Below are 27,179 nucleotides of genomic sequence, written 5' to 3'. Positions count from 1 at the left end.
TGTACTTGAAAGAGTTACATATCTGCCAGGAACCTTGAGCGTTTAGTCTTGCCCACTGGAGGAAGAAAGATATGTCTTCTTCCTAATCAAAAGACAAAGAGTCTTATTATTTACAACAACACTTACATACACAGAGCAAGCCGCGTGAATACACAGTGGCCCGTCAAGACAAACACACATGCATGAATAATTGGCATTCTGCATATTGAAAAAAGCATATTAGCTCAATCACATAGAGGCATTTCCTCATTGTGATACTCACCCAGCTTTGTGTGGGTGAAGGCCTCACCTCACCCGGCGATCGCTCGGGAGTAGGAGGCCCCGCTCTGTAGTGTAGAAAAAGGACACATTCAGCACATGACTGTAAGGTGCCCAACCTAATTGCTCTACACCTAAAACCCAACAAACGTATGTTCGAACCCCACTCAATGACCCAAAGCCACTTCACACAAAGACTTGCACAGGTTGTTTCCGGGATATCCCAAATTGCGACAATGGGACACAATCTAGACACATAGAAGTGCCTCTATCCATATACTAATGAAGTTGTTGCTGGGGAAAAAAACTTTTACAGAACCACAGCGTAAAGGAGGGTATGGGCGCCCAAGGATAGCTCACTCGGCCACCTGGAGGTAGATATAACTAGAGTACCTGGGGACTTGAGACATCAAAGTCCCGCTGTAAAGATACAAATTCTAGGAGCTTAGAGAGTCATCTAAGCTACTACTCGTCCTCTCTCCTCCACAAGGGTAGGCAAATCTAATCCCCTTCACAGGAACTGATTTATATACAAAATGTGAAAAACCGTATTTAGAGGGACGTATAGATAAGGCCATGTCAAGCTCACCTGTCCGTCGGTGCCCCAGTTTAAAACCAAGCGGAAGTGGAGGTCCAAGTACTTCCGCCTTTGCCCCCTATATAGTCGCCGATAATAGGGTCTTTACTCCTTCATGATGTCTAGAAGGAGAGTTCACGGAAGTGAACGGGAGGACACACACTTCTCCCTCGCGCATGCGCAATAGATAAAAATCGGCGAATTAGCGGCGCATTTTAACTTTTTGAAAGGGAATATTTCATAGCAGTTCCCATTACGAATGGCTCTTACGGGTGCCACAGAGAATGGTCCAAACAGCTTGTAAAGCACGCTGTATTTAGCTTGCGTTAGGATCCGCCCTCAACTAACACGCATGCCCAAACGGGAAACACTAGTCCCTCAGGCATGTGCGCGGGGACGGCCCTAAAACCAAGCCCGAATCGGCTGTATGATGTAGGGTCATTTTCAATGTAGAAAAGACCCGATAGAAAAATAGAAAAAATACAGGGAAGAGTATCTTCACTGTGCTCTGAATAGTTAGGACCAGTGGCGTATCCTGTCTAAAATTATTCCATATCCACAGCAGTAGCAATGCCCCAAGTTCAGGACTGTTAACTGTAATAGACATAAAAGACACCATGGACATAATAGACATAGTAGAGGCCTAGAGTGGGTCTCTATGTGATAGAAACTCATTCTACCCCTTGAAAGATCAAAATATCTTTATACTGTATTTGGTCTGAAAATGACCCACATATTAATGGAAAGTGCGCATGAAGATGTCATCACTATGTGTCAGAGAAGAAATGGGTTGGGAGAGGTGGGGAACATACACACTTAGGTTGGGTGAGCTATTGGTGCAAACGGAGATTCGTTCGCATCCTAACAAAGACCCACAACTAAGAAGTTGCTCAAATACTAGAAAATACAATAAGTGTGGGGGGTCAAGGGGAATATTTAATGACCTGTCTGCTCAAACCCCTACTCACAAGATACAATACACAATAGAGCAGACCAGGTCTGAAAATGGTGTGTGACTATATAATCGTCCAAGCCTCTGTGTTTTCAACAACATTATGTGTTTAATAGCATTTTGTCTTCAACGGCACTTTCCTTACACAGGCATCCAACTGTATCGCAGTCCGGTATAGTCACACACCATTTTCAGACCTGGTCTGCTCTATTGTGTGATGTTTGTTGGTAACCTTGAACATGACCACTTTGATTCCCAAGGAATTTGTGGAAACAGATCTAACCCTTTCCTTTGTCAATTTTGCATACCCAAGGTGTCACACAGAAAAGATACGATAATACATTTTCAAATGTTTATTGAAAAGAGCTCATCCTTGTAAATAAAACATGAAGTGCAATTATGAGACAAATGAGGCACATCATTGTTATAAGCATTATTAGAATAGTGAAAAGCACGAACAATTGAACCATGTTAATTGTTCTTAATGTTACTCCTATCTTTCACTAATAACTCTACACTAGCGAGAGCATGTCTGGAGTACCCGTCTGCCAGACCTGTTGGAATGATCTAACTTCATACCTTGGTACGATGTGCCAGGAAGCCGGCATCAGTGCATTAACGAATGCACCTGTCTGAGTGTGCAGGCCTACACACTTCTGCTTGCGCGGGTATCTTCTTCGTCAGGATGAAGGTAGGGCCTGCAGAGCTGCATTGCAGTCACAGCAGCTTCCAATATAACTCAGGTGTGAAGTGTTGATTGCTGAATTCAGCATGGCCGCTCTTTAAATAATAAAACACTATCCTTATCATACTGTGCCAAAGGCGCAGACCAACAGCTTTAGTTAGTCTGGAGAAAAAAGTCATCTCCTACGAGCATAAAAATAAAACAAGGGCATCATGTTCTAATGTGTGACCTTGGAACTAATTGTCCAGACTATTGGGTGCCAATGTCTACCAGGAATAAATGTGTGCATGGCACTTTCTAGTACTAGGGGAAAACATGTGCAAACCATCATTAGAAAAAGATGCAAAGTTAAAAAGTAAAGCTAAAATGGAGACTAAATGTAATCTCTACAACAAAGGTGGTGGTTGCTGCACATCTTCGTAGGTTTGGGATAACAAGTTTCCTCTACCTTAATGACTGGCTGTTGAAGGCGGGCATGCAACAATCAGTTAATAAGCCTAAGTCACACTTGATCAATTCTCAAAGACAACTTTTTGTAAGACCTGTCTTAGACACAGTGCACTTCAAGGTTTTTCCTCTGATGCAAAGAGTCCAGGACATTTGGACCATGATGTTTCAGCCTCCACCCTGGATCTCAGTGAGAGCAGTTCTGAGGCTTCTTGACCAATTGGCTTCCTGCATCCTGCTTGTATACTTTGTCAGGTGGCATATGCAGTTTTTGCGGTGGGATTTGAAGTCTGAGTGGGCCCAGCACCAAGGAAATCTATTAGATGTCATCCAGGTTTCCGAAGAGACTGCACAATATCTGCAGTGGTGGCAGCTCATCTTCAACTTGACCAGCAACAGACCCCTCTCCCTTCCACATCCATACTTGACGGCTGTGACGGATGCATCATAGCTGGGTTAGTGAGGTTATCTTTGAGTTGTGGGGAATAGAGGGTTCGGGTCTACGGCGGTATCCTGGCTCCACATCAATCTGTTGGAGTTGCAGGCCATTCATCTGGTATTGAAGGCTATCCTGTCAATCATTAAGGGGAGGCTGGTGCAGGTTCTAACGACCAACACCATAGCCATGTGGTTCTTCAACAAGCAGGGGTCAGTGGGGTCCTAGTTTCTGTGCCAAGAGGCTTTGCTTCTCTGGCTTTGGCTTGATTATGAATGGTGATTTTACCCTGAAGTGGTGCAGGGTAGCTTCTGACGAAAGCTATGGTTGGATCTTTCTGCCACAATCTGGAATGTGCAGTATCAACTCTGCTGGACTTTGGAGTTCCTAAGAGAGCTCTCAATACGAGATGCATTCAGACTAGAGTCGAGCACAAGACTCCTGCACTCCTTTCCACCTCTGCCTCTACTGTAGAGAGTTCTGAACAAAGATCAGGAACGACCAGGCCTTTGTCATCTTAGTGGCTTCGAATTGAACAAGGAGAGTGAGATGCTTGGGACTTTTTGGGCAAGAGCATCTGACCTTCGATCAGGCTACTGCTTCAAGAGAATCTTCTGTTGCAGAAGCAGTGGATTGATTCAACACCTGAACCTGTGCAATCTAAACCTCGATGTGTGGAGATTGAGGGGTTGTAGTTGACTGCGTTCAATCTACCACCTGAGGTTTTGGATATCATCCTCGCGCCTGGTGTCCTTCTACAAAGTCCATTTATGCCAAGCTCTGGGACAAATTTATGTCCTAGTATGGAGTCCACAACACAGACCCCTTTCAAGCTAAATTATTGAAAATTTTACTGTTTACTTTGTATTTAGCACAGAAAAGTCTTCTAATGGGCACTGTTAAAGGTTAGTTGTCATTTTTGTGTTTGCCCAAGCTACCATTCTTGTTTAAATCACCTGTTTTTGTTCATTTTATTAAAGGCTTGACATAAGTTCTCTCCCAAACCATTTGTGATGCCACAGCCAGATCCTAATTTGGTTCTGACATTCCTCAGACGCACCCCCTTTTTAGGCAATGCACAGCTGCTTATTGTGTTTTCTGACTCGCTGAAATGCTTTCCTCCGTGCGATTATTTCAGCTTGTAGTGTGAACTCCAGGCTCTCAGTGCATCCACATTACACCACCTTCTTCCTAGAGAAACTGGTGTTGAGAAACAGGGTAGCCTTTTTGCCACAAGTCATCACTTCTTTTTACATTGGTCAGTCCGTAACCCTCCCATCATTCTTTGCGTCACCTTACCACTCAAAAGAGGAGAGACTCCAACAGCTAGACCCCAAAAGAGCCTTAAGCTCTTACATAGCTGATACTGAGGATCACAGGGTGGACAATCATTATTTTGTGAGTTTCTCCGGGGCAATTAAAAAGCAAACACTGAGCAGAAAAGGACATTGTTGAGGACGATAGTCCTCCTCATTAAGCTCTGCTGTGCATTGGCCAAAAAGCAGCCTCCATACTTTATGAGCTCCAATTTCACCAGGAATAAGGCTGCTATCATTGTGTTGGCACACAGAATGGCTGTTCTTGACAACTTAATAAACAACACACCTCGGGTCTAACACACCCACTATAGGGGTCTATCGTAGGCAAAAAGGGGGTGTGATCTATGTCCAAACTCTCTAATTAAACATTATTTACAGTGTAGCCTAAAACAATAAAGGTGGGGGTATTTATCCCTTAAGGACTGGAACCCTCACTCACCCAAGGGTGACATGCTTCATCATATGGGTTCCTCCTTACCAGTCGGAAAACCTAGTCCTACTGGGAGCTACAAATTCTTCACTGTGAGGAAGGAGCTCAGAGATGTTTTCATTAGTTCATAACTACGGGGATAGGATGCTAAAATCCCATATGTGAGGCTTATGGTGTAGTGAGGGTGCAGCGCAAAAAGGAGTGATGTGATGAAAAATATAGTGTATGTTAAACCTGCCTAGATTGATGCACAAAACTAATTTTATTCATGTGCTCTCCCTGGCAGGATTAAAAAGCAATTCAATAAGTAGTATGGATTTATAACTACTATTGAAAAAAGGTCAACATGTTTCAGCCATTTGATCAGGAGTCTGTATCTGTGGCTTTCTTCAGGACCAAAAAGTAATAGAATATTGCATTTGCGGCTGCTACTATATACAGTGTTAGAAAAGAAAAGTTGTTTTAGGCTACATTGTAAATAATGTTTAATGAGAGAGTTTGGACATAGTTCACACCCCCTTTTTGCCTACTATAGGCCCCTATAGTGAGTGTCTTAGACCCGAGGTGATAGTGTGTGGTTTATCATGTTTAATGGGAAATTTCTCCTCGCAGGTCTATAAACCAGATTCCCTAGCACCCTAACTCCACCTTTTGTTGTTACTGTTCTTGACAACTGCCAAGCTGCGGCGTGGACACTGGTGCACATGTTTGCGAAGCACTACTGCCTTGACCGTCAGGTCCAAGGTGAAGGACAGTTTGCCTATTTGACCCCACAGGATTTCTTGGTCTGAGCCCAATCTACAGACCATCCACCTTCAGGAGGTACTGCGTTGGTATGTATTCTAAAGGATAGGAATATGTGACTAGAATTATCCATCAGAAGAACAAGTTACTTACCGTAGGTAACTGCCTGGTGTAAATTCTGTCTATTTGTAGATTCCTCAATGCCCCCACCTCCCTGGTATGTGGAATGGGCTGTTTCCAGTATCTAAAAAATGCACCAAATTAAATATCTGCACACTCGACCCGACTGAATATTGTTTTGTGCCCTGCGTCTGAGGGTGTGGAAAGAGTAAAGCAAGAAACTGATGTCAGTGGGAAGGAGTGGTGCTTATATGTGGCTCTGCTCTGTCATTTAGAGGGTGGAATGAGGACAATGTGGAGCCACACTGTGCCACCTTGCAGTGCATGAGAAAAACAGCTATGAAAGTGTTGAGATCCAGTCTAGCACCTGGTTATGATTCTAAAGTTGAGGTACCTGCAGTTAGATGGAGTATCCACTGGAAAGAATGTTACCAAAGGTAAGTAACTTGTTCTTTAGTTTGATTTAGACTTATTGTAGAGAACACTTGGTAGTCCAGAAGTATGTGCGCTTTTGAAATTCTGTGATAATTGGTGGCTCTCAACCTGCTTGGAATTGAGATGTGGGTGCATATTGAGATAGCTAATTAGCACATGTATGCCTTGTGCAAGTTGGGTATTGTGCTCTCTCTCTCTCCCAACTAACAATTAAAAGTTCAAACGAAGCATCAGTCCCACATATCGTCTTGGCATCACACTTCGAATCCCAAAGTATTTAGAGTATTTCACACCATGGTGTACTACTTTATGATGATTTTGATGGCTGTACACATGAGAAGGGGTAGTGAGTGATCAGTGATCATTGTTTTTAATAGTCTTAATTAGGTAATCCTTTAGAAATACTCCTCTACAGAACAGACTTGCCCTACCATGACATTGGTTCTCAAAATAGGGTTAACTTTATTAAATTCAAGTAGAAAAAAAGACCCATTATTTTCTGTGGTCTAAGCTATTTTTGTTGTTTCTACCCCTCTATGGGGTGGAGAAGAGCAGCCTCATTCATCTTTTGAGGAACTCTAGACGGAACTAACATGATGGTAGTCTGAGTGCGATAGAGTTCATATATCAGTTTTGTTGGTTGAGGTTCCCCACAGGATTATCTAAATGTGGCCCTATTAACAATGGTCAATGACCACTACTGACATCCTCGTGCATACGTCCTCCATGATTAGGGACACACACTGCGTAGTTTAAAATAATCTTACTATGAATTGCTCTTTGTTTTGGGATTCATAATGTGATGCTAAATGGTATGTTAGATTAATGACCCATTTGAACCTTTTGTTGTCAAATGGGGTGAGTGATATTGTCTCCTTAAATCCCATTCTCTGACTCTATGATAGAATGGCTTTGGGATTTCTAATCTGTCAGAAAGATGCATTCGGCAGTGTGGTCATTTCCAAGTCACCATACAAATGGGTTGTAATTGCTGGTACTTAAATCTTGGATTTTCTAAGTCTTTTTTTATGAATTGAGAGGGCTTTGTAGTGCAGTGAAGCAAAAGAAAATCTCCTTCTAAGACCGTTGGCACAGAATTGGTTGGCCATTTCATTTATCCATTTATTTCAATTAGGGGTTTACTTTTCTCATTGTTATTTGGAGATGCATAGAAGCATCTATGGGCTTTTACATTACTCACTTTATTTGCACTGCTGGTATTCTATGCGACGAGTAGCTGTTTTTCTTTTTTTGGGGGGGTAAACCACGTGTTCGTTACTTTAACTTTTTATGATTTGTGCTTCCTCTTTTGTTGTGCGGCGGCTAACACAACTATGGCTTCAAGATTGTGCCTTTATGGAAGCACAAATAAATTGAGCCTATTGTGTAAAGCCACGTGAGTTACATTTAACATTTTCCATAAGAGGATTGAGTCATGGCCAACCTTTCTTACTGGCAAGGCAGTACATACCATGACTGATGATTGAAATTAAATCAGTAGTTGATCTATTTTGTATGAGATGTGCGCCTTTGCCTTGCTTCATGGTGCACAAAGTTATGGACAATATTATATTTGAAGACTGGTGAGTTGCTTGAGCCTTAAATCCGGATTATTTGCTACCTCAGTGACATAGATAAACTATGAAATGCTGCTTCCATGATATTGTACAGCTTTTTGGTTAATGATTCAAATGTTATGAGACTCTTGAATTTTTGTTTTTTAGATTTTAACATGGTCCTTTTAGTTATGACCAATTAGAGCCAGTTGCTGACCCAGTCAATGCAGTTGTTGCAATATTATTTGACTTCTTTGCATTTTTAGCCAATTATCTGATTCTTGAATGTTTATCTTCCTTGACATCTGGTTCCCTGCTTCCCCTTTTCTGTATCCATTGAAAAAAGGGGATGAGATTGGAGGAATTTGGCATGGTCTCATCTTTTTCCAGCATTGTGTTCCTAAGTCACCAGACATTATTATGATCTTGCAGTCTCTCATCTTAGCATAATCAGTCACCCTTTACATTTTCTATTATTAGTACCTTGCTCTACCTGACAGCCTGTTTTATGCTCTTGGCACTCACACTGAGCCTATGGATAGATTCATTTTATCAGTATTTTAGTTGTAATTACTTTATCAAGATGGAAGGGACTTGCCTTCCATTAAGAATTAAAACCAAACTAGAAATGGGAATCTTAAGGTCTGATTTTGAGTTCAGCGGGCAGGTTATCCCGTAACAAACTTGACGGACATCCTGTTCGCCCTATTACAAGTGCATTATATCTAATTGCACTTATAATACTGTGGACAGGCTGTCCGTCACATTTGTGATGGAGTGACCCATCCACCAAACTCTAAATCAGGCACATATTCATAAATGCGCAGGCCTTGCTCAAGATATCTCTGGTAGTCCAACACACATGTGAAGCACGAAATGGGAAAAGGGTCTGCAATCGCTAGCAGAACGTAAAATACTATTTCAAGAGTATACAGTGGTAGGATAATAGTCTTTTTTTCCAGATAGGTGTCTGCTTTTCTGTACTATACGTCAATTTTTAGGTCAAGCCTAGGGCAGCGTGCATGCGCTGCTCTAGGAAAAGGCCTCTTGGATTCACTTCAGACTTTCTGCAAATTTGTGCGTGTGGTGTTTGATCGGATTTTCCACACATGCTATTGGCCTTTGCATGTGGCTTTCAAAAATGAAAGCACGCAATTGGCCAAAGGCGGGTGCATGTCTCACCTTTTCTGAAAAGGTTTATTCCCACAGTGTTTAACTGTCAGGAGTGAGCAGCGGCGCGCAGCGTGCCATCTGTTGTGGATCCTGTTTCATTTCAAGACCTTGCAGCTTTCTTTACAAGGCACGTCCCCTCTACCCCGGTCAAGGGACAGACCCCACCGCCACAAGAGTACGCGCTTCTTTTCCAGCACTCGCACTCATGACAATAAGATACTGACAAGGCGCATCCTCTCCACCCCGGCCAAGGGACAGACCCCACTGCCACAAGAGTGCGCCATCTTTTTCCAGCTCTCGCAATTCATCTATTTCAGCACTCTCTTCCTGCACCGTTATCTTTGTATTAGTTTGTTATTGTCAAGACATTTTATGTACTCTGTAGTTGGCCTCTATAGTTGCCTCTTTTTTGGTACCATCTTAAAAATTGACTGCACCTTTTAACACTAGCGTTTTTTCATCACTGTGGTGCGCGTTTCCTTTCACTCCTCTGCGCAGCTGTGGTGCATGCTACCTTTGACATCTCTGCATAGTGCACAGCTGTTCTGCGTGTTTTCTTTCCCCACATTGCTTTTGGTGCTCGCTCGATCCAGGGGCGTAAAGCAGGCCCTTGCTGGGGACTTAATTTGAGCCAGTGTCTGCCGGTGCGCACATGGGCATTTAATTATTAGCACTTGCTTTTTGTGCATGCTTCCTGGCACCGACTGCTAAATAATGACTCTGCTTAGCTGTGGTGCGTGCTACCTTTCACATCTCTGCACAGTGTACAGCTGTGGTGCAGGCTACCTTTCCCCCATTGCACAGTACACAGCTTAAAAATTGACCACACCTTTTAACGTTCACGTTGTTTCAGCACCTTGGTGCACGCTTCCTCTCACACCTCTGCACAGCTGTGGTGCATGCTACCTTTGACATCTCTGCAAAGTGCACAGCTGTGGTGCGCACTTCCTTTCCCCTATTGCACAGTAAACAGCTTAAAAATTAACTGCACCTTTTAACATTCACGTTTTTTCAGCACTGTGGTGCGCGCTTCCTTTCACACCTCTGCGCAACTGTGGTGCGTTCTACCTTTGACATCCCTGCACAGTGCACAGCTGTGGTGCGTGCTTCCTTTCCTCCCAGTGCACAGTGCACAGCTGTGGCGACTGCTTCCTATCACCTCACACTGCACAGCAGTGGCGCGTCCTTCCTTCCACAACACTGCACAGTGCAGATTTGTGGTGTGTGCCTCCTTTCACCCAAGTGCACAGCTGTGGTGCGTGCTTCCTTTCACCTTATTGCACATTGCATAGCTGTGGTGCATACTTCCTTTCACTCCACTGCACAGTGCACAGCTGTGGTGTGTGTTTCCTTCAGCCCATTGCACGTGCCCCTTCCATAGCACCCATGTGGTTCTCTCGTTATCTGTTTAATAAACAAATTTCACACACAAATGCCCAGGTTTCCGATGTTTAAGACAACAATAGGGCAACCCAATAGTCCCAAGGAACTGGGTATAATCAATAACAAATCAGCAAGTGTTCCTAAAGGAATAATTTAACAATGCTTTATCATTTATAATTTGTCACAACAGTGAACATGAAATCATAAGGCTCAGGAGACATTTGTATCAAAAATATATTTTCTTTTTATGTATCAATTTTTCTTTTCAAACATATACTTTTTTATATTGTACAGATATTGATCCACATATCCATTCATGTAAGGCAACAGAAATTGTACTGCATTTTTCTCAACATGTGCAGTACGTTTTTTATGACACTTTTTAGACGTTATATGGACAGTATTTACAGATCAGCCATATATACATTTATTTACAACATTTTTCATTGCTTGTCATTTATTCAAGTAGAGGCAATATATACAAAAAAGCGTCAATAGCGTCGACGTTTCGGTCTCATAAAGTCATTCCAAAAGACCATCGTCAGGACTTGCGTTGCACCATGAATCTTCCGCTTTAGTTGAAGTTAGCTTAGACAGTGCCGAGAAGCCACAAAGTTGCCCTCGCGGTTCTTGTGTGAGAAACGCACCACGTCCGCCCTCTCTCGTTTAATGAACTCCGATGTTAGCATTTGTGAACTCACTGGACCTCGCAGCTTTTCATACAAGACGCGTCCCCTTTGAGGGACAGACCCCACCGCAATAAGCTGGATTATAAAGCGCACTGACAGAAGCACCAAGGCGCTGGACCTTGCAGCTTTCCTAACAAGGCTCGTCCTCTCCACCCCGGCCGAGGGACAGCCTACTCCGCCTCAAGCTGCTGTGATAGTATGATAATATTATACATTTTTATTATTCCTAGCAACTTTGGCATTGACATTATTTCCCTTTATTACACTATTTTTTCATTTATAAATCATCATCCGCAACATTTGTGCCCCTGTGCTTCCCAGACAGGAAGCACACCAGTACCGCCACTGTAACAGAAGGCAGACTCACCACGCCTCCCACACTTCAAACAGACGACTATACAGTAAACTGTCTATTGTTTCTTATCGCTGCAATGTATCCCCCTTCACTGGTTCCTCACCCGCCCCCTTCACTCTTCCCCTCTCCCCCTCCCACTGTCGCCTCCCCAAGATTGGTGCAACACACGTAAGTGTTTAGGCTCTGTTAATCTCCAGGAACGTTAATACCCTTAACAGGCCCACGCTGCCACAGTTGTTTTATTTTTCAGAACAAAAACAACATTGCTTGGCACCACATAAGCACCAGTTCAGCTACACAACATCGGCATAACTCATCACCACATCACTCAGCACCACCTCAGCATCACTTAGTACCCCCTATGTATCATTCAACATCACATAAGCACCACCTCGGAACCAGCGCACCACCACTTCAGCATCACCTCAATATCATTCCGGATCACCTGAGCATCACCTCCGCCACTACTCACAACCACCTCAGCATCACTCCACACCACTTCAGTTTGGCATAAAAATTTGACATCTATTAATTCTCCACAAATAACTCTCCACTACTCCTATCTAATTAAAATACTATTTCACAACATCCACTCTCCCGTTGTTTATATATCCCACACCTAACAATAAAAACTATAACAAAAATTAATTACAACAAGCAAGGAAAAATTGACAACATTGCATAAACAAATGTACTAGAACACATTTTTTGAATTGTGGTTTTTAATACAATACTTCAGTTGTATATAAAGTTTTTTCGGTTAGATAAAAGGTGACAGAAATACCACTTTTTTTATTATAACATTTTCAACATGCTGCACAACATTCACAATGCTCTACAACACATATTAAAAACGTTAACAAAGCCAATAGCTCTGTCTAAACACTTATACCGCCCCAAAGGCGAGACCTACTGGCTATGTCAGTGCTTGTTCTACCTTCTAATGAGGTTAGCGTGTGAGTAAAGAGAGTGGGATTTCAAGTCTGAGGTTACTGTATGAATGTGAGCAGAATACTTACCTATGATATGCAAAGGCTCAACTGATGAATGAATAAGAAAGTATTTGTGGTTTTATTTCAGCAAGACAATGGTAATAGAATTGATGCTGGCATTCCCCAAATGAATAGTTTAACTTTTATTCTTGTTGCCGAATAATGAAAGGATCCTGTAAATTAAATGACACTACCCGTAAACCAGGGTTATCTACTGTGGGTCCAATAAGCTGCATCTCTTCCAGAATTTCAGGTTAACCATTGGCAAAGTAAATATGTTCTATTTATATTAGTTACAAATACATTTATTCGAATTGATTTAAACCACTTTCTATAGGCTTTTGATAGAGTTGAAGCTGTGCGCTGCTTTTCTGAGGGCTGCCACTTGACATTGTGCTTTGTACTAGCAATATTTTTTAGGTTGTAATGACATGGCTAAAAGTATTTTCACTGTGTGATGATCTTTTTTTCGAAAGACTTATTATCTTGGTACAAGCAGAGTTGCAGCTCCAAATATCAGAATCTGTTTGAAATATTGATTTCTAATCATTATTTTTTCTTAATTTTAGATAATGGCTAAGAAGGAAGAATCTTTCAGTGCATGGAACTCATGTCTTCATCATGTGGCAACCTTAGCTTTGGCACATATTCACAGAGGTCAGTCACGGTATTTTATAAATAATAAACATGAAGGCAATTGGCAAACGTTTGAAGGTTTGGGACAACATTGGCCAAGTGGTGTCTGTTTTTGCACGTTTGAAAATGTTTCTTCTGACAAGATGAGATATTAGCTGGGAACTCTAAGCACCATACTAATAATGCTCAAACACAACTACTCGTATCCCTCCTCTGTTAATATTCAGTGTTTTTTCTAACTAATCGGAGGACGCAAGAAAGAACTACACTTACACCCTACCCTTTTTCACATTCTCTCTGCTTTGCTGCTCACATAACTGAAGGAGCAATATTATATGCATTTAGTTCTTGAATTGAACATTACCATCCATTCATTTGTGCCAGCTCTGCCCTATGTGTTAGGAAGGAACCTGGGGGGGGGGGAAGGGGGTAGTTCTGTTGTGTTGAGTAAAGAGCTGGAGGGTGTCAATCCATTTTTAAATAAATCTCTTAGTGTTGTTAGGCCTGCCTGTTCCTATTGTGCCACAGTTCTGCTGCCACTCCTTGTCATTCCAGCATCAAATATTGCTAGAGGTATGTTGGGGGCAAAGGAAATGGAGTTCTTGGTGCAATTAAACGATCTCTAGTGACAATTTTGCGCTACCATTAAAAGTCAAGGTGTGGTAGTCGAGGTCTTGTCAGTTGTAGGATCCAATGAGCAAGATGTGTTATCTTTGACTGCGATGTGTCATTTGACAGTTCATTGAGATTCCGTTTTGCCAATCAACGACTTAGCTACTGTATTTGGGCCCCCAGGTGATTCAGCTTGAATACAGGGACCCCCTCCCACCCGGCTCTACGTGCCATTTTAGAGTCCCAAGGGACACCCTGGGGTGACTGCCTTTCCAAATCAGGCCCAATAGGAGGCTATCTTGCTCTTTAAAGCACTTTCTGGGCAGAATGCATGGTATATTAGTGTAGTAATAGAGGAGGCGAGGTACCATTATCATCTTCAACAGCGCTATTCGGCTGGCAGTCGTGTGTGGAAGTGAGCGCTAGAAAATCACCTGTGAACAGAGGAATCTCACTGCCCTGCTGATATTATTGTGTCTGATACATCATAGTTTGAGTAGTAAATCTGGACTCCAATATACCTAAAGGTGATGATTTCCTATTGGGACAAGAGGAGTGGCAGTATCTCAGCCCAATGGTGCTCTGCACCTCAGTGGGTATATACTAATATGTTTACCAAAGGTGTACAGTTACCTAATCATATCCCCTATATTGTCTTTTGCCCTCCGCATATACAACAGCAAATCATCAGCATAGGGTGAGGCGATATCATGGGTGACTCCATTCAGGATTCCCCACTCCATGCTACTCGGTAGGAGATGCACTGCAAAGTGTTTGATCGCAATAGCAGGTAAAGGGGAGGTTGGGGTGTCTCTGTATTGTTCCCTATTCACCTACCTTTGTTCTGAAAACCCCCGGCCAGTGTGTATACATGCTGTCGGCAAGCTATAGAGAACTCTAATCCATCAATGAAATATCCAGTTGAGGCTGAAATAATCCAGCACCTTGTGCAGGTATCTACAACTGAGTGAGTTGAATGCTTTCTCCATGTCGACCGACAACACCGCTACATCTAGCCAAGTCTTGGGAGCCATCTCAGTTATTTGAAACAGTTGTCGTATACTTTAAGAAGTGTTACGACTTTGGATCAACCCACCCTGGTCAACATGGACAAAAGTCATCACATATGGAAGTTGTCTGTTAGCTAACAGTTTGCCTGGTATCCTATAGTCCATACAGTGTCCCCTACTTTGCTGCCCAGAAGGGTCTCTTTGAGGTCTTGGTGTCCCAAAGCCTGATTCTGCATCTGATACTTCATGTTGTTCAGCCGAATGCCAAGCCTCCGAAAATTCAGTGAAAAAGAAGGAATGTTGGTTGGCTATATTCTTTAATTTGGTCATTAATAGAATGGCTTAGCTGAGACCCATTGTGCAGAGTATACGTTTAACTTCTGCAAAGCTTGGTATGCACTGTTGTACAGCCAGCATGTAATCAGGTAAGGTCATCACTTTTCCAGATCCTACTTCAAAGTGTTGTTCCTGCCGTGCGCTCTGGATGATGACATCACGTTCTCTATAGTTAAGGATTTTGGAAACCACAGGTGTGGAAGGTGCAGCAGGAGTCGGGGGTCCTGCCAGGCCCCAATGAGTCTTCTCAACTGTTAACCAGGCTGAAGGTTTGCAGTGAGCGACAGAATCAGAATCGGAGAGCCAGTTCTCGATGTAACAATTGGGGTTATTGCCCTCCATGCCTTCTGGCAACCCTACGATGCAGATGTTGTTCTGCCTGGATCTCCTTTTAATTGCTTCAACCCTCCCTTCTAGAAATCACACGTGGCCCGTGAAATCCTGCACCTGTTTATGAAGATCTGAAGTATGGGGTTGGAGTTCCAGTATGACTGCCTCAGTAATTCACATCCTGTCAGATAATTTCCTTTGGTTGCCCATTAGGAGACTGAAATATACAGACAGCCTAACAACTTTTTCATTTTGAGTCGTTTTGGTATCCTCATAGCCAGAGTAGGTCGTTTTGGTGATGGCATATCTTCCTTTCGAGAGCCACAGGACTCGGAACCAACTCAGTCACATCCTGCACCTCCTGTAGTGCACACAGCTCTAACGGTGTGGGCTACATCATTCCTGGAATTCCCAGCACCCACACCATCTTACCTGGAGTGCCTGAAGCAAGGTTCGGACCTGGTGCATTCTTTTTTGCCATGCATGCAATTTTGGCAGGAAAAAATAAATAAATACATAAATAAATTTTGCCAGGGCCATAAGGCCATCTTGCGCACACTCGAGGCCAAATGCACTTTATGACAAGACCACGTTTATGCCTTTGGCTCTGACTCGAAGACAGTTCGGCTCCGTAAAAATGTATATGAAAGTTCCCACTTGACCTGTATTTCTGCAGGAATGGCTCTTAATGCCTTACATCTTGACCATCAACCCATGCTATGTACAACACAATTTTATAGAATTAATATATTTTTATTTTTATTCATAAGCATTTTTCTCTTATCTTGTATTTCAAATTCATTTGTTTTCTCCAAAGAGATGTAAATACATAGTTCCCAATTTTATCAAAGAATACAGTGTATTTTATAATAAAATGTGCCTATATTGCATCACCAAATTTAACATATGTTACCCCATATCAACTCTCACTCTTTACTTCATAACACATTCATACTATACACTGGCATTCATACACCAGCCTTATCTCACATACATCTTCGATGAAATCCAGGGGTATTTTTATTGGTGTGAGGTAGGGTACACCAACATACAGTTGACGTACGTTTCAGTGGTAAAAAAATATATGTAACAACCACCTTCCTCAGGACCACTAAATATACGTCATAAATTCTGGCGAGGCAGTATGGGGTAGTCTGTCTGTTTTGTGTCCTTATCAAAGGTGCTATGAATTGTTAGAGCACTCCCTCATGTTCTTTTAATATGGGAAAGGCAGGTCTGTTGAACAACCCTTTCTTGTGTAGAAATGGGATTCCAAACTGTAGTGAGCCTCCATTCTTATGGCACCAGTGCTGGCGCCTCCTTTTTTATCTCAGGCACTCCGCTATACCGTGCCACATTTATCCAGGTTGTGGTCAGCTTTGCCACAGAAGCGACCAACACTGCCTCCTCTGGCAGTGCATACAGATCCATTGGTGATGCGTCCTTCTTTTCTCCAGATTGTACCTCAAAATAGTTTCAGGGGAGAGGCTCATAGACTTTTGGAGGAGGAAGAGTCCAGGGACAAGGCCCATTACCTTTTTGAATCGGACTTTGATACTTTGAATCTATATGCCTTCTGTATTGATGGTGGGGGAGATCAAACCTATCAGTTGGGAGACCCTTCGTCAGCCAGTGGATTAGACCCCTTCCAAAGATGAAGATAGAGTTCCATACAGAATCTCCCACCCTAGCAGTAAAGACTTTTCACACAGTGGGTAAGAAAGCTGCTAAAGTACAGGAGCGAGAGCTCTAGATGGCGAATGTCAAAATGAATGTCCTCACCCGAGGTTCTCCTTCCAGCTCCACCAACGTCAGAGCCACTTTGCCCTTTAACGAGTCTTGCTATACCTGGCCACAGCAGCCTGGAGGAAGTCAACCTCAGCACTGGCAGTCAACCAGCTGGTGGCACGACACTACAGTCCCATACCAGGGGATCCACCTTTTTCTTTTCACACACCTGTCACCAGATATCTTGGTTATTGATACATTCTGCTCCTTTTTACAGTCAGATGGCATCTTCCCTTTGGTCCCTGCAGACAGGGAGTCAAAGCATCTGGAAAAGTGGTGGATAAAAACATTTTCAGCAGGCAGCATGGCTCTTAAATCCCTCAATGCCACCTTTCTCTTGGTGAGATAAAGTCATGCCTTATTGGACATGGCCCAGCTGGTTACTCTTGGAATCCAAGAGGACGATGACCCACTTGCAGGAGGATGTGAGAAATGGAAAAAATGCATTTCGTAACATCTTAAAACCTGACCTGGACACCTCCAACTCTGTGGCACATGGCAGGGGCAATTCTGTTTCTCCGAGGCTACATGCCTGGCTTCAAACCTCTGGCTTCTCCTCGGATTTGCAAGCTATCTTGATGGATCTACGCCTCAATGAAGTACACTGTGTAGACAAACCTGACTCTGCTTTGGAAATCTTTAATGCAAGCAAAGCCACGGCCTAATCTTTGGGACCCCAGCAGCCTCAACCTACCATGGACTATCATCAGTTTCAGCACCTTTGAGGGTTCTCAACAAGATTCACCTTTTTCTGCCCTTCCACCCCTAAACCCAGCAATCTTAGATTCTGCTGGTCAATCAATCTAGGGACACAGCTAGTGTAATCCTCCTTTTGCTCCTCCTCACCACCAGAAAAGCAGGTCTAATTTGCTTCTCTAAGCCCATGCTGAGTCTCTGGGGTGGTTGACATGGGTGTCCTCCTTCCTACTGGATTGGACGGGCCATTACTTCAGACCAGTGGGTCTTTCAGACCAAAGAAAGACCTACACTTTCTTCAGTCTCCAACCCCTAGCCCTCCTGTATACTTTATTATTCTGCCATGCAATATTTCCATCCTTCAGCAAGAAGTTGCCGCACTTCTCCTGAAAGGAGTAGTGGAGTTAGTGACAAGCTGAAATGGGTCCAGGATGTTACTCCGGATATTTCCATGTTCCCATCAAGGAGGGCTGTCTACGTCTGATCCTGGACCTCAGCAGCTTGAATTTCTTCCTCAAGAAGGAAACTTTCAAAATGCTGACCTTAGCTCAGGTGTTGCCGGTGTTGGAAGCTGGAGACTGGATGGTGTCACTCAACCTCCCGATGTATATTTCCACATTGCAGTCCAACGGTCCTATCTGACGTACTCGCATTTTGCGATGGGTTGTATGTACTACCAATTTGTGGTACTCCCATTTGGCTTGACATCAGCTCCTTGAGTCTTCACGAAGGTAGTGGTGGTTGTTGCGGCTAATCTCAGAAGGTCGAACATACCGCTCTACTCGTACCTGTACAACTGGCTGATCAAAGCTGGTTCACTGAAGGTGGTGACGCATCGCCTGCAGGTGACGGTTTCGATAGTGTTCAGAATGGACTTTTCAGTCAGCAGGTCCAAATCTCACCCAAAGTCTTGTCTGCAACTCCAGTTCATAGGATCAGTTCTGGGCACTACCTTCCTCCGTGCCTTTACTCGGCATCAGAGAATTGTCAACATCCAGGAGATAATTCCATCCTTTCTGGAGGACATGTGAGTTCCAGTCTTGAAGGTCCTACTCTTGCTAGATATGATGGCTTCCTGCATTCTCCTAGGAATGCATGGACATTGCCATATGAGACCTCTGCAGTGATGCCTTCACTGGCAGTGGTTCCAACACAGGGTGACTTGTCGCATTCTATCATAACCTCATGAGCACTGCAGCTGATATGGTTTGGTGGGGAAACAGTGAATCTGCACCGTAAGATGGCTTTCAGTCCTCTGACGAAGGCCATGGGAGTAATGGAGGCCTTTACCCTATAGTGGGGTGCTCCTCTAAAGGACCTAGAGATCAAGTCCCTTGGTCTCCATAAGATCAGAAACTTCACATCAACCTGCTGGACATGCAGGCAATTCGACTGGTGCTCAAGGCCTTCCTCTCCTCCACACAAGATCGATCTGTCCAGATGTTGAAGGACAGTACGACTGATATGTGGTACATAAACAATCGAGCTGGAATAATATCTCAACTCCTTTCCTTAGAGACGTTGAGGCTGTGCACTTGGGCACACCGTCAAGGGGTCCCCATACCCTGGATTCCTCATTTTCTGAAGAAGATTTACCAAGACTGTTTGTTTTCAGTTAAGAAATACGTTTATTTAGACCATAGTCTTTAAACAACATAAAAACATGTTACAATAAATAATTTAAAACATGCAATACACAATTTCAGCGACACCTTGGAAGGAGCAATTCCTGCCTCAATCCTACAGCTTACACAATACGTCATGTATAAAAACACCCATAATATTCTAAATGATAAAAGTGTATCTAAAAATATATCTTTAAACTAATGCTAAACCCTAAAAAATTTATTTGGAGCAATGACCATCCTCGCTTCTAAGCTAATTCTCAACCAACCATTTCTATTTCCAGGAAGGACCTTTTTACCGCCTTCATATATTTTGCAATCGCAATTGCAATATCGAGGTTTGGCAGGTCTGTAAGAAGTTTAATCGCTAATAGACGCTCGGTCACACCAAATTTTAGAAAGATGGGTCATAAAAACAATTTCCACTGAGGTAAAATAAATTGACAGTCCATTATATTATATAAATTATCACATTTTGTGCCCAACCCACAGAAACATTTGCCATCAGGTCGTATTATTACTGATTTTCTACTCACATGTGGTACACAATGATTAATACCTATTCTCCATCCAAGCACTTTGGCTCCAAGGCCTAGGTTGGGTAGTGTATCCAGAAAGGGGTACCACATTTCATTCTCCCAACCATTTATCATAAAATGAACAGCTTCTTTCTTTCTCAGCTACCCCAAATCTTCTATCCTGGATACTTCCTTCCCTAGTGTTCTAATATGTTGCTTCTACTAGGAGGAACGGCTGGTCGATTTTCGCTTTTAGATTTTTACAAACAGAGAGCAGTTTCTTTCTGACCTCTTTGGCTCATTTTAGGTCACTATGCAAAGTTTTGTTCTTGCACCATTGTGATACTTTCATGACTTCCTCAGAGCCCAATCTTTTCCAGAATCTTAGAAGGGCCACTTGCACCTGTTTGTTCCATGATATCAAGCACAGCTCCAATCTGATTGCCTGGATCATAGAGGAACCCAGTAATTACATCAATGGTTTTAGACATTTCCCTTCCTCGATGTCCCAACTAGTCTTCCCACTTAGGCAGAAGACTTCAGCTCCGTACTGCAATTGTGGGGGTATCATTGCATTATATGCTTTCAACAGTGGTCTGTGAGACATATCCCCATAGATACGGTTACATTTTCTTAACCCATACACTTATGTATGGACTTTAGCATTCTGGGCCACCAAATGAGTGTCCCATTTTAGAGACTTTTCAAACCAGATACCGAGATATCTGTACTCGTTCACATTTTCCAATTTGGTTGGGCCCAGATACCAGTTACTACTCTGGACTTTTTCCCCAAAGCATAAGATTTTAGTTTTGTCCATATTTAACATCAGTCTCTTAGCCACACAATATTCATTAAGAGCTGTTAACTTCCTCTGTAATCCCATCTCTGTCTGGTCGAGGATTACCAAATCACCAGCATACAGTAGGCAGGAAAGTTATTTCCCATTCATTTTTGGGCTAGCACTTCAATCCACCTTCAAAATAGATAGCAGATCAACCAGGTATATAGCACAGAGTAGGGGGCAAATACACAGCCCTGTCTTAGACCATTCTTTTTTTTATTTATTCTGTTTTTATTAGCATTTTAATAAACAAATACATGAGCAGTTGATTCATTTTTTTCTGCAGTTTGTAACGACATTAGATGGTGTGCGTCACTAGACATCAATATACATTAATACAACAGTGTGACTTCAATAGCTGTTTTCAACACAGTATTTTATTTTATGGTTGCTTATAGTATAGTATTTTCCACAATCAATACATCTGGTGTATTTGTACATGTTACGGAGCAGGTTACGTTTAATAGTCAATTTGGTGCAGACAGACAGGTTGAGCTGTTCTTGTGGCAATAACTGTGTATATGGGGTGTTAAACTTGGAGTAGGGTTGGAATGCTCACGCAGGTTGGAATATGTAGAATGCTGTATTTATGTCTCCGAGGGTGCCCCTTAGCAACGCCATTGCTATAAGGTTATGATGCGCTAGTGCAACAAAGTAGCATAGTTTAGCTTGCGATGCATGATCGGTTGCGGAAATGTGATCTATGAGTGAGGGTTGCGTGTGCGGTGTTAGCTGTTTAGGTCAGGTGCCTGAAGAGACTTGGTTGGCAGGTCTGTGGATTGCTGCAGTTTTGCCAGGATCGCGTCCCAGCTTTCAGCTATAGATACTTTCCTGAGACTCACTAATTCTTCCCGCTTGATCGCTATGCCTTCTGCTCTGGCCCATGCAATGGTGGAACGTTTCCAAGCCTGTATTTGTGGGGGGTCTGACGCTTTCCATCATTTTGTAATTAGCCGTTTGTCAGTGGCAATGCCCAGGTCTAGGAACCGGGAGGTGACCTTAGTATTGCGTGTCCTACGGAAGACATGAAGCAGATATATTTGCCACTCAAAGGGTAGCTCTCTTTCTGTACAGGTATGGAGTGCATCTGCCACTTCTCTACAGTAGGCGCTGATGTTGGGACAGCCCCTGTGCACTAGGTCTGCATCAAGAGTTGCACAGCGGGGGTAGGCAGAGTCGGCTCGATGGAAGTATCTGTTAATGTTAGCTGGCGTTAAGTATGCACGCTGCATAATGAAGTATTGTATTTGCCTAAGTCGCATGTTTCGTGGGATACGGTTCTGGCTGGCCAATATCTGTGTCTGGGTTTTATCTGAGAATTGGCGTCCCAAGTCATGCTCCCACTTGCGTCGGAGGGGATCTAGGTTGATTGCCGCATGATGACGCAGTGAAGCGGCAAACCAACGTATCAGGTGTCTGCCCGTCCCATGACATGGAGGTATTGGTTAGTGAGTGCATCTGTGGTTCAGTGCCTAGATCTCCCAATTTCTCTGTAAGGGTGGCCACCAGTGAGCAATGTAGGAGGAATTGTCCTGCGGGAAGTTCCTCGTTTGCTGCTAGTGTTGCATAAGGAATCCGTGATCCCTTGTGATAGAGATCACCTAAGGTCCGTATCCCAGCTTCATGCCAATCGAGCAAGTTGGCAGCTGTGCACACCGCCGGGACCTCTAGGGGTGCCTTCTAAAGGGAGGGCGGGGGCATAAGGTGTGACATGTCGTGTTAGGTAGAGGCTCCGTCCATAACACCTATAGGCCACATTCACATATAAGGGTTCCGGAGGGCGTGTGCGGGTACCAGGATGGAAGAGCGTAAGGATCTGTAGCAATGTGTATGGTGGATGGGTTGATGCAGTGTCGCTGCACTGCCGGTCTGCAAACCATCTGGCTATCCATTAGAGTTGAGCCGCGAGGTAGTAGTACTCAAAGCAAGGAGCCGCTAGACCCCCCTGATCTGTGGGCAAAAATAGTTTTTTGATCGCTACCCTGTGCCGGTTGGGGCCCCAGATAAAGTCCCTAATTGTCTGTTCTAGCTGGGTAAAGAAGGAGGCTGGTACATAGTTAGGCAGGTTGACAAAGTAGTACAGGGGCCTTGGTAAGGCCACCATTTTCACCAGTGCCACTCTGCCCGTGACTGCCAGGGGGAGTGTGTTCCAGAATTGCATCGGAGAGCGAATGGCTGTTAGTGCCCTGCCTAGATTGCCATCAAAGAGGTCCTGCGGTTGCCGATAGACTCGTAGTCCTAAGTAACAAAATGTGTCTGCGCTCCATTGCACTCGCACCCCATTGAGCACAAATCATGGATCTGGGACTCCAGCTCCAAAGGCATACAGTTTGGACTTAGCGGCATTAACCCTTAGACCGGATATATGGTTGCAAACTCCCCCAGAACATGGGCTAGGTCTTCTGGAATCTGACTGATGTCCCTGCAATATATCAACAGGTCATCAGCGTATAACGACACTGTGTGCACCTCGTCAACTAGTGGGATGCCATCCTGCAGTTGGGTTCTCACTGACTCCCATCGCCAGTGCAAAGATCAGAGGGGACAACGGGCAGCCCTGCCTCGTGCCCCGTCACACTGGGATGGCCTCAGAAAAGTGGGGGCCCACCCTCACGCTCATCGTCGGGTTTGTGTAAAGTAATTGGGTCAGCTGCAAAAATGTGGGGCCTAACTGGTACAGCTCAAGGGTTGCAAACATGAAGTCCCATTCGAGGGAGTCAAAAGCCTTTTCAAGGTCAAGTATGAGGCAGCCCGGCCGCTGCCATTCGCATGTGGAGTAGATCGCCACTCGACAGAAGCGGCGCAAATTAAGTGAGGTACTACGGGACAGTACAAAGCCATTTCGATCTGCGTGCACCAGAGAGGGGACTGCTTGTGCGAGTCTGTCCTCTAGAATTTTAGCCAGTATTTTGTAATTGAAGTTGAGGATGGCTAGGGGTCTGTACGAGCCCATGTCGGTGTGATCTCTGTCAGGTTTTGGTAACAAGATGAGGTGTGCCTCACGGAGTGAGGGGGGAAGGAGTCCCACGTCCACCGAGGCTGTAAAAAGAGTATGCGGGCGCAGCACTAATGTTACTTGATACGCTCTGTAATATTCAGCCGGGAAGCCATCAGGCCCCGGAGTTTTGCCCGTTGCCAGCGACGAAATTGCCTCCCTGATTTCCTCTACGGATATCCTAGCGCATAGGAGCTCTGTGTGTTCCGGCGACGTGGGTATGTTCCTGCCTGATAAGTCAGGCTAAGAGTCGCCCCGCGCGGTCAGCGGTGGCATGCGTGCGGGCTGTGTGTGCTGCGTAGTTATTCCAGCGGAGGCGCTCCAGCAGTTCAGAGTGTTGTGTGCGTAGTGTCTCTAGGTGACGGTGGTCTCTACTACCCCTGTCTTCGCCATGCACCTCGTTTCGTAGTACTTGTGTTTCTATTTTAGTTAGGTCATGCTGCAAAGTCTTGCGTATGTTCCATGTCGTGCACAGACAGTGTCCACGCATTGTGACCTTGAAGGCCTCCCACTCCACTAACATGTCCTCGGTGGTATCCTCGTTAAGTTCAAAGTAGTCAAGGATGGCCGTCCCCAGCGATGAACAAATGGACCGATCCTCAAGTGCCGCCGTTTGTAATCTCCAATCGGGGTGGAAAGGCGCCCAGGTTCCCAGTTAAGCTGTAACAGCTGGGGGTTGTGTTCTGAGTGTGTACGGCCTAGGTATTCTATATGGTTTATGAGCGGGAGCAGTGCTGGGGACCCCACAATCCTATCTAATCGCCCGTGCAACTTGTGTACCCCCGAGTAATAAGAGTAGACCCGAGTAGTAGGATTAGTGGCACGCCATATGTCTATTAGTGCCCAGAAAGTCAGCCAATCTGCGAGGGCATGCGCGTTGGACACTGCAGTGGTCCTCGTGAGGCAGAAACGATCTATCCTGTTCGACATCTAACACTGAGTTAAAGTCTTCTTCGATGGGCCAGGGAACCCCGTTCCAATTGGTAAGTTTCCCTGTGAGGCTGCCTAAAAAGGCAGACTGGTTGACATTTGGGCTATAAACGGAACCCAGGAGAATCGGCTGACCGTTGAGCCTCCCGCTAACAAATGCGTATCTGCCATCCGGATCAACTAGCGTCTGTTCACTTACAAATGGGACTCCAGCCCTTACCCAGACAAGAACACCACACGCATGGGCCGAGTAGATTGTGCCTTATATATGACCCCTCCATCTACCTCGCAGTCTCCCGAGCTCTATATGTGATATGTGCATCTCTTGGAGGAATGCAATGTCAATAGCTCTGCGCTGCAAATAGGCGTAAATGGAATACCTGCATGTTGGTGTGTGTATACAGCGCACATTCCATGTGATTATATTGATCTGTACCATGGTGTAGCTGTTGGGCAGACAAGACTGAGCAGGAGGGGTGGGGCATATTGGTGTGTGTGGCGTGCCCGCTTACTCCAACCCAGCAACATTAAAAACAGGGGAGAAAATGGAAAACAAGCTAAATTGCGCTTAACTGTGGGGGCGAGCACCGAAGTGATGCTCGTCCAAACTGTGTGGCCCAACCAGGGGCTAAAGATAGAGAGGAAAAACTCAATGGTCGAGTGACGTCTAGTGTGGGTACTGGTAGCACGCATATGGTATGTGCCGAGTTTCCCCTTGGTGTCAGGGCGTAACCCAGTATTCCCCGAGCCAATTTGTGATGTTGAGCAGTGTGAGCAGTGCGCGCAGTGTGTTGCCAAAGCTGAAGTGGTGGCCGCTCGCTGCGATGCGCATGGTACGCGTGACAGCCTCTGCTGCCTGTAGGGGGTAAGTGACTGATTAGAGTGTCAGGCATAGTACAATACAGGGTTGGTGCTGCAGATACTTGCGGTTGAGGTGTCCGGGCTGCAAGTGGTCATTAAGAGTCATATAATTCCGTCCGCCGTTTGCGGGGTGACTTCTGGCATTGGACATTTCTCGGATCCGTCCTGCTTGGATGACGACGAGTCGCCAGTGTCAGAGAGTCTCGATGGACTATGAAGGCCATCAGAGTTGGAACTTGTTGGTCCCAACAACGCTGCTATATGGATAGCCTCTTGTTGCTCAGCCTGTCTCTGTGCCAAGTTGGGGGAGGTGGAGGCTGCCATGGCTCCTGTCCGGGGTCTGTTCCGCCCGCCGCGTCGACGTCGCCTCCTGCCCAACATCCCTAGTTCGTCTGCCCCGGGAGGCCTTGGTCCAGACAGCAGACCCGTTTCCTCCAACCAGTCCCAGGTGTCAGAAGGGAAGTCAAAGAAGCATGCTGTTCCGTTCGCGACCACCCGCAGTTTGGCTGGAAAAAAGAGTGAATAGTTGAGACCCAGTTCACGCAGCTGTTTTTCACCGCAGTGTATCTACTTCTGCGGCGTTGCACTTGTGTAGTGAAGTCTGGGAAGAACATGGTGCGGCTATTGTCTACTGTTATGTCTGCCAGTTTGCGGGTTTCCCGGAGGATTGAGTCTCTGTCCCTGTAGTTGAGGACTTTGAATAGGAAGGGGTGTGGGCGGGCGCCCGGCGGTGGTTTCTGTGCAGGGACTCGGTGGGCTCTTTCGATTGCAAAGTGGGCAGATAGTGCACCATCCGGGAGTAGTTCCTTAATCCAGTTTTCGGCATATTCTACTCGTTTTCACCCCTCTTTGCCCTCCCGCAGACCCACCACACCTTGTTATTGCGGCTGGAGTGCCCTTCCGCATCCTCCACCTTGTCTGCTAGGTCATGTACACAGTCAATAAGGTTTGGCAAGGCGGCCGCATGACTTTGAGTAATTGGTTTCAGTTCCGCAATTGACTGCTCCTGCAAGCACACTCTGTCTCCGAGCTTCTGGTGGTCAGCATGCAGCAAGGTAAAGTCTGATGTGACTTTATCAATTTTGGACTCAAGCGAGGTGCGGGTATGGTCCTACTGCAGCCAGCACCGAGTCTAGTTTGGTGGCTAAAGCCGCGTGTGGCGTTTCAGCTTCTGCTCCTCCTTGTGTCATTGACTGATCTGCACTGTTACTACGCACATTGGGGTGCTGGTTGGTGGCGCGTAGGTGACCCACCACCAGCTGTTGCGCCGTTGGCATCCGGTATGTGGCTGTGTGAGCCGGTTTTCTTACGTATGTGCCCTTCTGGTGGTGCCCGGTATCTTCTGCTGTGGGCTTCGGCGTTCTCTATTGGTCGGGCGTGTCCCCCGGAGATCCCCGGTAAATTTGGCGTGCCCAGCCTTTCGGTGTCTCATGATGCAGGCACTGCC

General features: G+C 44.9%; 1 protein-coding gene across 1 annotated transcript in view; it reads left to right on the top strand.

The window, feature by feature from the left end:
- The window catches only part of ACOXL (acyl-CoA oxidase like), a 1,104,726-nt gene that overhangs the window by 785,293 nt on the left and 292,254 nt on the right, over nt 1–27,179 (top strand). The window contains exon 16 of the mRNA XM_086926889.1: nt 13,121–13,208. Within this exon, the coding sequence (XP_086783015.1) occupies nt 13,121–13,208 (88 nt within the window). The remainder of the gene's footprint in view (nt 1–13,120; nt 13,209–27,179) is intronic.

The sequence above is a fragment of the Lissotriton vulgaris genome, chromosome 6 (assembly GCF_964263255.1).
Source record: "Lissotriton vulgaris chromosome 6, aLisVul1.2, whole genome shotgun sequence".
NCBI classification, from domain to species: Eukaryota; Metazoa; Chordata; class Amphibia; order Caudata; family Salamandridae; genus Lissotriton; species Lissotriton vulgaris.
The sequence above is the reverse complement of the archived record's forward strand: the minus strand, read 5'-3'. Positions and strand labels throughout refer to the sequence as shown.